Here is a 15,434-nt window from a genome sequence, read left to right as displayed (position 1 = left end):
ACAAAAATAAAATAGTATCTGTCCTCAGGGAGCTTTCTGGATGGAGACAGCACATACACAAGATAAATACCTAGGAGTTTGGGATAGAGTGGAGTAAGGAAGAAATCCATATATTAAAAATTTTAAATATTTTTAAACCCATATTTTTTTAAATTGATATCATTCCACAAAGAATGGTAAGGACTAAGCAGCAGTGGTTAAGTGACTTGCCCAACATATCATAGTTAGGCAGTATCTGAGGCCAAATTTGAACCCAAGATCTCTCCTGTTTCCAGGCCTGACTAAGCACTGAGCCACCTAACTGCCCCTCCAAATAATGTGTGTGTGGGGGCGAGAATCTGAGGAGGGAGAGAGAACCAACAATTAGAAGGATCAGGAAAGGTTTCCCAAAGGAGACAGTCTGATCTGAGCCTTGAAGAAAGAAGAGAATTCCCAAAATTGAGTTAGAGGTGCTACAGCTGTCTGTAGTCCAGGCTTCACTGGACTGCAGGTTGTATGAAGTTGGATGTAGCCAGGTCATGGTGGGCTTAGCTAAGTGTCCAGCTGAGGAGTTTGTAGTATATCCTGGAGGCCATGAGAAAGCTACAAAGATTTGTGAGCCCAGCAGTGAGTGAATTGCTCATATTTGGGCCTTAGTAAGATGATTTTGACTGAGTTGAACAGGGCCTAGTCCTGTGCCTGACACATAATAGGTGCTTAATAAATGTTTCAGTGATTTATTGATTGATCAAGAGGGGAAGACTGGAGGCTAGGAGTTGATTCTTATCAGTTTTTCTCTCTGTGTGCTTGTATATTTCTATTTCTGTGTTGTTCTAGCCTTTTTTCTTAGATGCTACTCTCTTTTTGTATTGATGAGTCTGCATCAGAGTGTTTCTGTCCTTCCTTTTTTCTTCTCTTGGTGTTTCTCTCCTAACTTTCAAATTCTTGCCTTTTTCCTCTTTCCCTTAATTAGCTATAACATAGAGCCAAATATAATGCAGGTGGGTGGTATTTATGAAAATGATTTGATGTTTAAAGAGAATAATAGGGGAAAAGTAGCTTCTCCACTGCTTTTCTTTTCCTGTGGACTTGCTTAGGTCCTTAGTATATAAATAAAAATGAAAAAGATGCCCCTATTTCTCTCCCCCCATCTTAGCTATAAGGATTTTGTTCTGAAACCCTCCTTGACTCTTGTGGAACTAAAATGGACAATCTCCTGTTAAAATACTTTTTCTATCCAGAAATAATTTGCCTTCTCCGGATTTTTCCTCCAGATCTCTGGTGGGGCTTGGGGGTGGGAGAGACCTGCCCCCAGGTTTTTGCAGTGCCTGGCACACTTCTTTAGGAGCTGGTGATTCTAAGGTTTTCTTGCCTCTCCCAGTCTTTGATTACAGCTCACAAGGCTACCAATAGACTAACATAATTGACCAACTTGGAGTTTCAGAGCTTCAGGCTGCCCTTGGAGTCTTGATTACCTGCTGTAGGCACTCTCTTTGAATTTTTCTTGTGTTGGGATTCCTGCATGTCCTGGTGATGTCAGGTCAAGGGTCAAGACCAGCCCCAAAGGGGTTTTCCTGAGCTTTTGGGGGGGGGGGGGGAGGGGAACCTTGGCAAGAGGAGTGACTATGGATTTATGTTTCAGTCCAAACCTTTACTAAGCACTCTAAACACTTGTTCTGCTGCTGCTGCTCTAGGTTCTTGCTAGTTTCTTCTTTTCCTTTGCAACCGAAAGGCTTTCTTTCCCTGAAAGCCTAGGAGAATATGGATTGGGCTTTGTTTGCAGACTCACATCAAAACCAACCTGAGGAATAGCCTAAGAGATCCAGGTTGAGGCCAGAAAGTAGAGAAAGGGAGCAATAAAAAGAAGAAGAGCCCAGGTTCTCCTTTCTTTGGGCCCCCTCCACCCTCTGAGCTGCTTCTGCCTCCTTGTAAGGAGCCCATTTCTCACTGAGATGGACCTCCCAGCCTTGCCCTCTTTTGCCTGCCTGCCCTCCTGCTGGTTGAGGTCAGTGCCTATTAATAGCCTTGGAGTTAGCCAGTTTAATTCTCTCGACAGGCTGGAGTGAAGAAGGTAGGGAAAGGAGGGGAAAGTCCTCTGAAAGTAGAATGAGTCCTCTGTTTGAGCTTGTACTCTATGGTTGTTGCCATGTCTTCCTACCACAGGGACTAATTCAGGTTCATCATTTCTTAAGGGATTTGGAACTAAAGCACAGATCTGGTCCAGATCATTGGTGAGAGTACAGGGTGTGCTGAGTGAATTCCTGCATTTTGTGTTTCATTTCAAAGTTTAGTTACTTTTTAAAATTAATTTTAAAGTTTCTTTAGTTTGACAAAAATACTTTTTATGATTAATCATTCGATAAATGTTCAATTTTAATGAAAACTTAGAAAATAAAAATCTGAATGCATACTCTAATGAAACATGCCAGAGGTTGGAAACCTTTACCCTTCTCTTTACCCCCCCTCACTAGGGTAACCCAAATGATGTAACTCTGATAACTCTGGGTAACTCTGATGTCCTAGCCAGGTAAGGGCAAAGTCAGAAATTGAACAAAGGGATCTTAGATGCCATAATGGTCTCCAGGGCTAGGCAGGGATGTACCAGGGAAATAAGAACATGGTAAGGGTTGAAATACCTCCTTCCATACCCAGGAGAGATGGAGGGAAGTGGGCAGGGCCCTCCCAAAGATATTGTGGACTTTGAACACAGTATCTGATAATTTCCTCTCTACCCCTTGACTATTTGTAAAAGATTTTACAGGGAAAGGGGCTGGGATTCTAACTAGGCAGGAAACAGAGACCATCAGGAATGGTTCACCACACCTTCTCCTCCCAAGGTATCTGGGGTAGAAGTTACAGAATTTTATTTTATGAGATGAGAAGGAGTCTGGAATATTTCAGGTCAACCTCTTTTGTCCCTAGTTCTTACCCTTTATAGTCCCTCAATTCTGGCAAGAAAAGGAAGACTAGCAGACTGGGTCACTACGAGACATTGGGCACTGGGGTTGGGGGAGAGGGCCAAAGAGCAGGACCAACCTGGCAGAGTTCAAGTTCCCACCTCTGATGCTTTCCATTCTTGAGTGACCTTGGAAAGGTGATTTTACCTCCCTGGGTCTCTGTTTCCTCATCTACAAAATGAAGGGGTTGTACTACATGGCTTCTGAGCTCCTTTCCAGCTCTAATGCTAAGTCTAGTAGAAAAGCTGGGAATTATAATTTCCTCCTTTGATCTGATTGATTTCCTCCTTTTCCCCCCTTCCCTTTCTTCTGGAGAATTTAAATTGGGAGATCTAAAGGCCAATGTGATGCAGTGGAGAGGGCAGGATTTGGAATCCAAAGGTTGAGTTTTAAATCTTACCTCTGCCACTGTGTGACTTGGGGCAAATCCCCTTACTGTTAGAGAAATGACTTCTAATTTCCTTTTCTTAAGTCTGTGATCCTATGAATAAAATACTTTGGCTAGGGGCCTTATGAGGAAGGGGTATTTCCCTAGCTCTGTGGGATTGCCTGTGGGATTGTAGTAATTCTTCTTCTTCTTTTTTTTTTTTTTAAACCATTACCCTCTTTAACCCTTACCTGTGGGTTCCTAGGCAGAAGAGCCTCTGTTGAGGGCTAGACAATTGGGATTAAGTGTCTTGCCTAGGGTCTCACATCTAGGAAGTGTACTGAAGCTGAATTTAGGCCCTATTGAGTCCAGACTTGGCCCTCTAACTACTGTGTTACCTAGCTGCTCCTAGGGGCTGACTCTTAAAAACTGTTAGATGAAAGCTCACTTTAGATTGAGAAGAAAGTGGATGAGGTCTCCTAGTTGCAGAAAGTCTAAAATAGGAAATATTTTCCATTTCACATACTGTATTAAACTAAGATACAAAAGACTGCTAATTGAAATTGGCTAAGTTCATTAAAATGACCATTATTAGAATTCAACAGTTATATTCATTAAAGTCTTGAATAATGCCACATATTTCATACTTTTGCTGAGTGATGGATGCCAGTGCCAGGATTTGCATGAATTCTACTTCTAGTCTTACCACAGTTATATTTTGTTTGTCACTCCCCTCCTTCACGGGGATGTTATTTGACCAGATGTTTGTGATAAAACTTGTGAGGTAATTGTGGTATAGCAGAAAGAGGACTGACTGGACAGGCCCAGGACACCTGGGCTCTGCCTGCTTCTACTTCCTGCTGCCTATGACTCTGGGCTTTAGGGGCAACATGGTATGGTAGATAAGAACACTGCCCGGCAGGTCGGCAAGACTTCAAATCACACCTCTCACACTTATTTACTGTCTAACTTAAGGGAAAATGTGAGCTTCATTTTCCTTACCTGCAAAGTGGAGCTAATAGTCCTTGTATTGCCCACATCACAGCTGTGGGTTTACATGAGATAATGTAGATAAAGCCCATGGATATCAGCTATTACCCCTGAGGAGGTTGAATAACACGACTTCAGCTCTAATGTTCTCCGATACTGAGTGTAGTGAAATCTGATGGTGAAAAGCAGGCTTGGATGTGCAGTAAGGGGGTGCCTAAGGTGCGCTCCCCACATTAGCCCTAGCCCATTGATGCTGTACCTGTACCAGGGGGAGGGAGGTGTGTGAGTGGGGCAGTGTCTTCCCCATTGGGGAGGAGGCCTTTCCAGAGGATATACAGGGTCTTGGGTTTAGAGCTGGAAGGCACCTCCAAGTCCTTCTATACCAGCCTCCTTATTTAACAGTTGAGAAAATTTGGAGAGATGAGCCTCAGAAGATCCCACAGCCAATAACTAACTGTCCCAGGGAGAATTTGAACCCAAGTCTTCCTGACTCCAGTCTGGCACTCCATGTAGCACACTACATGGACCAAAGAGTAGGCAGAATGGCTGAGGACAACAAAATGATCCCACAAAAAGAATTAGCTCATTTCAACTGCATAGGGTATAATTATTGTCATTAAAGCTGAAATCAGAGCTTTAGCCAAAGACCCGACTCAATTTTAAAATTGTTTGTTTGTCCTGGTGTATCTCCCCAAGAGCCTGTAGGATGGTGGTTTTGGGGATGGGAAAGGGGTGTAGGGGGGGGGATGAAGTATCAGCAGATAATTGAGGCTTGGGATCAAGTCTAACTCTAGGATAAGAAAGATCATTCCCTCCCTCAAGGACATGCTACTCTAGGTAGTTCTAGGTCACTAGAGCCAGAAATTTCCTTGACAAATAAACTTTAGTTTGGGAAAAGGAGAAACTGTCAACAAAGTCAAAACCATAAATAAAAGGAAAGATTTTAGTATGACAGAAGAAAAGAACAGAACAGACTCAAAGTCTGGAAACCTTGGGCTTTAATCATGGAACCAGCCAGATCTGCTACCTTGTGGGGCCTTGGACATCATCTCATTTCCCCCGACCCTCAGTTTCTTCATACATAAAATGTCTGGATAGCCTCTGAGGTCCCACTCAGATGTAAAATATATATGAAAAACAAAACAAAACAAGAAAACTAAGCTGTCTCTGGAGCCACTAATGAGAGACTCCTCACTTGCCCCTCCCCCCACTTACCCAGGCTTTTACTTTTTAGCCAATACTTCTCTATCCTACTTAGCTTCTCAGACCCTAAGTTTCTCTTTCTTTTGGGGGGCCCCTCCCTTATTAGCAGGAGGTAGTGATAATGGCAGATTGAGAGACAACACCCTCTTTTTAAAAAAGTTAATTTTTAGATCTTTCATTTGTTATCTATTTTTTCCTCCATCCCACCCTCACCATCAAAAGAAAAATCTATGGAACAAATATACATAGTCAAACAAAACAAAATTCCATATAGCATGTGTCTAAAAACTATGGCTCAAAAAAATTAGTTAAAAAAAAAAACTTGTTCACTTCTGCACCCCAAGCCTATGACTTTTTTGTCAGGGGACTACTTCGCAGCAGTCTTCTGGAATTATGGTTGGTTATTTATTTGATCAGAATTCTTATGACTTGGTTGGTTCTGTTCTGTTTGGTTCTGTTCATTTCACTGTGCATTAGTTCAACAAGCTTTCCCAGCTTTCTCTGAAACCACCCTCATCATTATAACCTAATGGCACAATAGTATTGTTATATTTGAATACTGTAAATTATTTAGCTATTTCACCCCACCAAGATAGGCACCTTCTTGATTTCTAATTCTTTGCAGCCCTTCATTTGTTGCTACCTTGCTGTGTGATTTTGTGTACCATAAAAATGAGTTAGAGAATTTTACCAATCTATCTGTGAGCATTTATTAAGCACTTAGTGTGTGCAAGGCATTGGGATTACAAAGACAAAACAATAACAATTTTTTCTCAAGGAGCTTACATTCTATTGTGGAAGACCTGTATCAGTCCATCAAGCATGTGTAAGTATATTCAGAACAAATAAGAAAAACATGTAAGGAAATTAATTACAAGGCCATTATTGAGGGAGAAGAGCAATTGGGTACCTTGTAGAAGGGGGTGTTTTGAATTATATTTTGGAGGGATTCATTGAGGCATAGGTAAAGAATTTGTGGGTTTGGGGAATGATTAAGGCAGAGGTACAGAGTTGAGTGATTGGACTGCCATGTATCAGCCTTCTTGGACCCAAGAGAGTGAGAAGTAGAAGTAAGTATAATGAAATGGGATGGATACATTAGAGCTAAACTGTCAAGAAAACCAGATATGTGTGAAAGTTGCTGCCAGCACATATATATATATATATATATATATATACATATATATATATATATATATATATATGAACAGTTGGCAAGTTAGTTCTAGCATCTGGGGGGTGAATAGACTTTGTTAACCTGGGAAACTTAGAAAAAATCCATAATGAACATGATTAGATTGTTGTGATCAAATTGTCTTCCCTGCAGACTTGACACTGGAATTCTCTTGGTGCTAGGACAAATCAAGGAAGGCCTCTAGCTTTCTGGCTGGACTTCTGTGGTGAACTTAAGGAAAAACACAGATGCCATTCCCGCCAGATAGGCTGGAATGCTGGGGCAAGTCCTCTTCTCTGTGTATGGGTGCAGTTTACACAGCTCCATTTGGGGATTAGGCCAATCCTTATTATCTGTTTTCCCTCCCCAGTGTTCTGGGTCAACCAGAAAAATGAACTTTCTCTGCCCTATGAATGAAGGGCTATAGAGTGAGAAATCTTTCAGAGACAAGCCTCTGCCTGCTCTCAGGACCCAAGCTGGGGAGCTAAGCAGCCTCCCTCCTACAGCCCTGGTCATTTGCAGGCTACTCTGGTTCATACCTACTCTGGTTATGTGAAGTGAACAGCCCCCTCCCTAACAGAAGCCCTTCAGTGTTCTAATTCCAGCCTGGGCTAATTTCCTAGATGCTTTGGGAACTAAGAAAATGTGTCTTGGGCCATCTACCAGGCATCAGTATGCAGCTGTGTTCGTGCTGTGGGAAAATGATGTGTGGAAAATGAAGACAGGGATATTTAGAACTGTGTCGCCTTAACCACATGGGCATCCAATAGAATAGAAACTCCTAGAGGTGACTCTTGTATCCCTGCCCCCAGACTAGTACCTGGCTTATACTTGGTGTTTAATCAGTTCCTATACAAAAGTGAGATAGTTTATACCCTCATGGAGCTGAAATTCTACCAGGAAGATATATTTGGGGGGAGGGTGTGTGAATGAAATTCAGACATCGTCATGAGAACTAATGATGAAAGGCAGGCACCATGCTGAAGACCTTATTTTGCTTAGACCTGACCTGTGTACACATTCAGTAGGAACTGATTAAACACCAAGTATAAGCCAGGTACTAGTCTGGGGGCAGGAGAGATTTTTTTGTGTACACAGGTCACTTTTGTATTTGTATTGCTAATGCTCAGCATAGTATCTAATAGACACCAAATAAATGCTTGTTGTTCTGTTCTGGTTCTGGTTAAGGCTACATATTCTTCTATACAAATAAATGATCCTCCAAAGGAGAGATTTTTTTGGAAGGAAATCTGTGACCTGGCAGGTAAGTTTAGCCTTTGATCCCTGTTATTTCCTTCTCCTCTGATTCACTGTCTTGTTCCCTAGGGAAGTCACATCTGGCCATTGTGCAGAAGGTGAACAGCGAGGGGGAGGGTGACCCTTTTTATGAAGTCATAGGATTGGTGACTCTGGAGGATGTCATTGAGGAGATCATCAAATCAGAGATCCTGGACGAGTCGGATATGTACAGTAAGGCTCACCATTTCCCTTTTTTCTACCCTCAGAGAGGATCTCCAAAAGTTCTTACCACCCCCCACACTCTGGCATTTTTAAATTTATTTTTTGACTTTTGCCTTCTGTCTTAGGATCAATACTCAGTATCAGAAGATTGATAAGGGCCAGCCCATTGGGTTTAAGGGAATTGTGAGATCAACTGACTGAGGGCATTATTAACACATTTCCTCCTATTTTCATAAAGTAGCCATAGCCTTGGGACAATGAATTGACCTAGTACTCCAGTTGAGAGTGGGTCATAACATGTGAAGAACAAATTCCTTTCTTTTTGGGCAATTTATGGTAAAAAGCCCATCAGGGCAACCTGAACCCAAACCTCTTCTCTTGCAGCTGACAACCGGAGCCGGAAACGTGTAAGCCATGCCAGGAACAAGCGAGATTTCTCAGCTTTCAAGGATGCTGACAATGAGCTGATAGTGAAAATCTCACCTCAGCTGCTACTGGCTGCACATCGATTCCTATTGACTGGTGAGCCCATGAGGAAGGAAGGGATCGGTGGGTTACAGAGGGGAGGGTGTTAATTAATGAGATATAAGGTGGGATTTCCAAGGAAGACAGAGGTGGTGATAAAACAACAACAATTTAGCCTCTAGCCATCTCTGTGATCCTGGAGTTAAGTACATAATGGGGTAAATAATATGTGAAGGGTTAAGGATAGTATATTTACCTCTGGAAAGGATAAAATTTGGTTTCCCCCTAGGATTGCAGGTTGTTTACAATTTAGAGGAAATATCTCTTTCACACTCGCTGCAAGAATCTTGAATTGGAGGGTAAAGATCATGAGGAACCATAATGAAAATAGTTCCAGTGCAAGATCTACTGGGGAGGAGATGAAGTTGGCTTCAGGCAGGAGATGGTCTATGAATGTCCCTTGGTGACAAATGGTTTTGAGTAGCCCCATACAAAGCCATGTTAAAGAAAGGGAAAGAAGCATTTACCATCCTAATTGGTGCCTGTGAATATAAGATACATGTTCTCACACTCATGTAATATTTTTGCTTCCCGTGACAGGCCCATTTTCATTCCTTGAATTTATAAGATTTCCTCTTTGTTTTTCTTCCCTAACCATCTCCTCTCTTATAGTTCCCCTAGAAAAAGAGCTGACAAAATAATGAGACATTGTTAGCTTCTTACCCTTATCTCAGGGAGTTGTTGTTCCCTCGTGCTCCTGTTCCACCTTCTCCCTTTCCCAATTCTCTTCTCCATGCCTCCAAATTAATTCCCTCATTGTTCTTTCTACAGTGGTTTCCCTGTCAGTTCAGCATTACATGGCCCTTATTAGTGATGGGAGGCAGGTTCTTGGGATCTTGAGCCATTTTTGAGGGCCTAAACTGAGGGTGAGGCCAGTTCCAGTACTTTCAGATGTAGACACTGTTTTAGACAGGATGCCTCATTCTGGAGGTTTTTATAAAGAACTGCCAAGAGAAGGGGATTCACACCGTTATGAAATAGATTTCTCTCATGTCTTCCATAGAGTTGCCCCAATTCTCTTCCTCAATAATATCTGAGAAAATTCTCCTTCGTATGCTAAAGTACCCTGGTGTCATTCAAAACCTGAAGCTTGATGAAAAACGTAGACGTTCTGCCCGGAATTATCTCTATATGCGAAACAAAGTTACTGACTACTTTGTCCTCATATTACAGGTAAGCCCTCCTTTTTTATCTCACAGGCAGGTTCCTGATGCCTGGTCTCACTCCTTCCTGTCCCCTATCTGTGCTTCACTTCTCACTGTCCCACTGTCTTATCCTTAGGATAGCTAGATACTCCCAATCCTTGTCGCTTTTAGGTTCTAAAAATATTCATTTTATCTAGATGGAATCAAATTTACCCCCTTTTTGCCTTTCCTTTTTTTTTCTGGTCTTGTTTTACTCTTTTCTTTTATTGTAGCCCTCATACCCATGTCCTTTCAGGGAAAGGTAGAAGTGGAAGCTGGGAAGGAGAACATGAAGTTTGAGACAGGCCCATTCTCCTACTATGGGACCATGGCACTTACTTCTCCTCATCTCTCAGGTGAGTTGACATATTGTAGTTGGCATCCAACTTGGACCTAACTAGGGAATGTCAAAGCTAAGCAACCATAAATTTTTATGTGTATGTAGAGAAAATAAGAGTTTTGATAGAGACAAAATAATACATGAAACAACAGCATATAGTACATGGTGACAGATAATTAAATGCTAACTTGGATGGCATAAAGTATTAGTATAACAGGAATTTAGAGGAAAAGGAAGTCTGTTAAAGTCAAGAGTAGTCAAAGAAACTGTCAAGTAGATGGGACTGGATAATAGGCAGGATGGTCTACAACTGGGAAAGGTTTGGCTAGATAGAAGAAAAATGAAAGGTCAGAAGCATAGTGTGAGCAATGGTTTGGAAAGCAGTAGTCCTCAGATAGGAGAGGTGATCATTTGAAATAGAAAGGGCAGTGGAGGAGTGGGAAACAAGGTTGAGAACAAGGCAGAGAGAAGGTTTGAAAATCAGGAAATGGGGTTTAGATTAAAATTGATGTGCTGAAAGGAATTAGGGAGCCACTGATGGGTTTTTGAAGACAAAAAGTAACATAAGAAAGGCAGTGACTTATCTATATGCAAGATGAATGAGAGGTCAGGAGAGGCTCAACAACTTGGGGAAATGATCTTTTGAAACAACACAAATCTAAGTAAGTGAGGACTTAATATGTGTTGATAGATTGATATTAAAGACTTATAGGATTATCAAGATTGAGAAAGAAGGCAAGGATGACTCCCTATTTTCAAGCCTAGGTTTCTGGGAAAATGGTTGATGACAGAGACAAGGGGATTAGGATCAGGGCTTGTCAAGTGGATTCAGATAAGAAGATAAGTTGAAGTTTCTAGTTGGCTTGGGTATTTCCTTTGGCTAAAATTTTATTCTAGTGGGGTAAAAAAAACTTAGGAAAATAAAACAGGCAGAAATATAAAACAAAACTAAGGATTTAGAAAGGCTCAGTGAAAGAACATAGATGTGAAGATTAAAGGTTAATGAATAAAGAAGGAACTAGACATTTGAGAAAAGGAATTGAATGTCTAGGTCAGTGTTGACAAAGTATTGGCACTCTGGGAAGCTGCTCTGTTCCCCCTCTTCCCAGCTCCCTAGGACATTTTTTGCATGCCCCACCCCTCTGTCCAGTCACCCAAAGCAAGCACTTCCTCCCTCCATTCTCTGGGATAATTCCATGAGCTCACAGGCAGCTTGAAGTTTCAGTTTGGGTATGATAACTTGAAAACCTTCCACAACACTGGTCTAAGTTGTGTTGGGTTAAACTTGAATAAGTCATGAGACTTCCTTTCTGTCTCCCTTAATACTCCTTGGCACCATGCTTGATGTTGTCTGATCTGTACTCTACTAGTTTAAGGACAGCCTATAGAAGGAGCTGGATTTGGGGTCATCTCATAACTTTGGACTCTTAACTCTTTTGGGTCTGAAATTTGTTTTGAACTAGATGATCTCCAAGGTTAACAAGAAGCCTCATTATATGATTCCTTTGAGAACTCTTTTTAGGAGGTAGAGGGTGATATTGAAAGCATTTAAAAATACATTTTTAACATTCTTTTTTTTTTTAAGTTTAGAATTCCAAATTCTTTTCTACCCTTCCTCAATCCCCTGCCCCCCCCACCTCTCCCTTCTACCTGAAATGGTAAGGTGATAGATTTTACATATGCAATCATGTAAAACATTTTTCCACATTAGTCATTTTGTGGAAGAGATTGCAAAGAAAGAAGAAAAAGGAAGGTGAAAGAAAGTGAAAAGTAGTATGTTTCAGTCTGCATTCAGACTCCATCAGTTCCTACTCAGAGTGTGGATGGCATTTTTCATCATGAGTCTCTGATCTTTGATCATTGCATTGCTGAGAACTAGGCCATTCATAGTTGTTCATTAAAAAATATAGCTGTTGCTCCTTCACTTTGCATCAGTTCATGTAAGTCTTTCCAGTTGTTCTGAAATTATCCTGCTTGTCATTTCTTATAGCTCAATAGTGTTCTTTCATAATCATTTGACATAACTAGGTTTAGCCATTCCCCAATTATTGGAAAGCCTCTCAATTTCTAATTCTTTGTTACCACAAAAAGCTACAATAAATATTTTTGTACAAATAGGTGTCTCTCCCCCCACCCCCCTTTTTTAATCTCTTTGGGCTATAGATCTAGTAGTAATGGTATTGATGGATCAAAGGGTTTGCCCAGTTTTAAAGTTCTTTGAGGATAGTTCCAAATTGCACTCCAGATCAGATCACAACTTTATGAACAGTATTTTAGTGTCCCGATTTTCTCACATCTCCTCCAATACTTTTATGTCATATAAAAAATGACATAAACATATATATGACATATAACATATGGCCAGTCTAACAGTTGTGAAGTAGTACTTCAGTTTTAATTTGCATTTCTCTAATCAAGAGGGATTTAGAACATTTTTTCACATGAGTTTAGATGGTTTTGATTTCTTCACCTGAAAACTGTCTTTGACCATTTATCAATTGGAGAATGACTTTTATTTTCATAAATTTGACTTTTTCTCTAGATATTTGAGAGATCAGACCTTTATCAGAGATACTTTAAAATTTTTTCCCCAGATTTCTGCTTTCCTTCTACTTTTGTTTGTTTGTTTTGTTTGTTTGTTTATATTTAAAATGCTCTCTATCTATTGTTTGGTCCTAAATTCTTCCCTTTTCCATAGATCTGACAGGTAAACTATTCCAAGCACTCCTGATTTATACTATCACCCTTTATGTATGTTTAGATCATGTACTCACGTTGACCTTATCTTGTTATTTGGTGTTGATCTCTTCTCAGTCTCTGCCATACCATTTCTAATTTTCTGAACAGTTTTTGTCAAATAGTTGAACTCATTTCTAAGGTTTGATGCACAGAAGCACCCTCTACTGGGGGGAACTGCATACTGCAATTTTTTCAGGAATTTTCTTTTGTTAGTCAATCAACAGGTGTTTATTAAATGCCTGTATGGGTATGTGACAGTCACTGTGCTGAGGGAGGATGAAGTGGGTGAAGGGAAAGAGACAAAGACAGGAATTAAGCTATCCTTGCCTAGAGTAATTTGTGTGATCCCTTCTTTGGCCACGAACCTTTGGAGACTTTCCTTTGACCACACACAATTCATCTCCTGCACCTGGGGGCCGTCAGAGAAACTTCCATCTGTGCTAGCACAAGAAAACCTTTACCTCCCTCTGCCAGGCTGATGTGGAGGAAGAACCCCTGGCACAAAAAGACTCACAGGCCTTTCACTTTCTCCTATACCTGTCGCTGAGGGAAGACAAAGGAAAGTCAATGGGGACTGGGACTTCATCTACCGCTGAGCAATTTCTTGCAGAATCTCCAGCCTTCAGGAGGAAGAGCAGTAAGAGGGCCTTCCCTCTGACCATCTGCCTTCAAGTGCTCCACTTGTGTCCAGCCCCATTTCCAGTCTCCTGAAAAGAGAAGCACCACTTTTCACTCACATACTAATTTCAGTTACTCTGAACCCTTGTTGATCATCATCCAAACTCCATCATCCATTATTCTCCTCCCCTCAACTCTCACAACTGTGCCTTTTCTCATGCCTATCCATAGGCAACAAAATTCCCCTCATCCTAAATCTTCATCTCCCACTCCCTCCATCTTCCAGCTGTTGCTGGCATGGGGCTCCTTCCTGATGACACAGCTGCCTTGATCACCCTTTCCAGGCCTGGCCACTCCTTCTCCTCAGTTTGCTGGATGAAGTCGGATGAATCCTTGCTTCCCATTGTCTCTCCAGATTCTCTTCCCTTCCTTGGGTAATGACCCAGTATTTAACCACCCTGTCAAAATCCCAGGCGTCGTTGTCTACAGGCCTCTAGTCATGCCTCCTTCTTCCTCAATGAGTTTGCTACCTGAGTCAGACTTTCCTCCTTCTCTAGGAGACTTCCACATACATATTTGACTTTCCCTCAAAAATCCTAATTAACTAATTTCCTGCGACCTCCTTCTCTATTTCACTTCAGTTACACACACAGATGGTTGTACCTGCCCATAACTATTAAATGTACCTTTTCCATACATGCACTGCTGATCGGAGTTGGAGAAAATCACACAACCGTTTATGTTCAGAACCTCAAGTGGACTCAGTGCTGCTGCTGGGCCATCCTGCCATACCTCCCCCATATATTCACTATCCTACTTTCCACAGCAACTCTTTCAGACTGTTTCATTTCCTCCTCAAACTTCCCTTGGCCCTCCCTCTCAGCCAAGCATCTTGCCTCATATTTTGCAGGGAGAAAAAATTCATAAAAAGCTCCCTTTTCTCCCCTTTTACTCATTTTATATCACTCATATCCCTTCTGCCATTCTCTCCTCCTTCACCTCTGTCTCACAAGATCAGGTGATTCCATTCCCTCCCATCTTTGCCAACAGATTGCCCCTCTATCATCCCCACACTATCATTTATTTCCAGTCTCTGTCTGCTGGCTCCTTTCCTCACAGGTCCATGTCTCCCTTTAAAAACATTCACTTGATCCCTCCACCCACTCTGTCCTTTTTGCCTTTTGTGGTTAAAGGCCTTGAAAAGGTCCATCTCTAATAGATGCCTCCCCCTTCTCTCCTTGCAGTGGAGCTTCTGACCTCCTCATTCCGTCCAAACTGCTCTTTCTCTCCAGAGTTACCAGGGATCTCTTAGCTGCCCCATCCACTGGCCTTTTCCCAGTCCTCATTCTCCTTGACACTATTAACCACCCTGTTCTTGTCACTCTCTTCTCTCTAGATTGTCAGAATACTCTCTGTCCTGGTTCTCCTCACCTGCCTGACTGCTTCTTCTCCTTCTCTTTGCAGCATCCACTTCTAGATCATCCCCTCTAACTGTAGGTGACCCTCTTCTCCTTCTCCCTTTGTACCTCTTCCTCTCATCAGCTCCCATGGACCTAATTATCATCTCTGTGCTAAGGATTTGCAAATCTCCCTGCATTTCCCCTCTTCCATCTAGTCTGCTGCTAAAGTCTGTTGGTTTCACCTTTTTAACATCTCTCCTGTGACAGTGCCTCCAATCTAGAACTCATGCCTGGATGACTGCAGTATAGCCTGCTGGAGGATCCATGTGTCTCTAAAGCCTCTCCCTACTCCAATCCATCCTCCATTCAGTCTCTAAAGCTCAGGTCCTAGCATGTCACCCCACTCCCTGCCCTCAGGGAACCCCACCGGGCCTCTTTGCCTCCAGTTTGCTTGGTCTGACTTTCAGAGCTCTTCATGACCTCACCCCTCCACCTTT

At 41.8% G+C, this 15,434-nt stretch overlaps 1 protein-coding gene across 2 annotated transcripts in view; it reads left to right on the top strand.

Annotated features, from left to right (window-relative positions):
- The window catches only part of CNNM4 (cyclin and CBS domain divalent metal cation transport mediator 4), a 59,040-nt gene that overhangs the window by 20,396 nt on the left and 23,210 nt on the right, over positions 1-15,434 (top strand). For both annotated transcript variants that reach the window (XM_056813072.1, XM_056813071.1), the window contains exons 2-5: positions 7,997-8,140; positions 8,516-8,653; positions 9,660-9,829; positions 10,097-10,196. In XM_056813072.1, the coding sequence (XP_056669050.1) occupies positions 7,997-8,140; positions 8,516-8,653; positions 9,660-9,829; positions 10,097-10,196 (552 nt within the window). The remainder of the gene's footprint in view (positions 1-7,996; positions 8,141-8,515; positions 8,654-9,659; positions 9,830-10,096; positions 10,197-15,434) is intronic.

This window comes from Monodelphis domestica, chromosome 1, assembly GCF_027887165.1.
Source record: "Monodelphis domestica isolate mMonDom1 chromosome 1, mMonDom1.pri, whole genome shotgun sequence".
Classification (NCBI taxonomy): Eukaryota; Metazoa; Chordata; class Mammalia; order Didelphimorphia; family Didelphidae; genus Monodelphis; species Monodelphis domestica.
The sequence above is the reverse complement of the archived record's forward strand: the minus strand, read 5'-3'. Positions and strand labels throughout refer to the sequence as shown.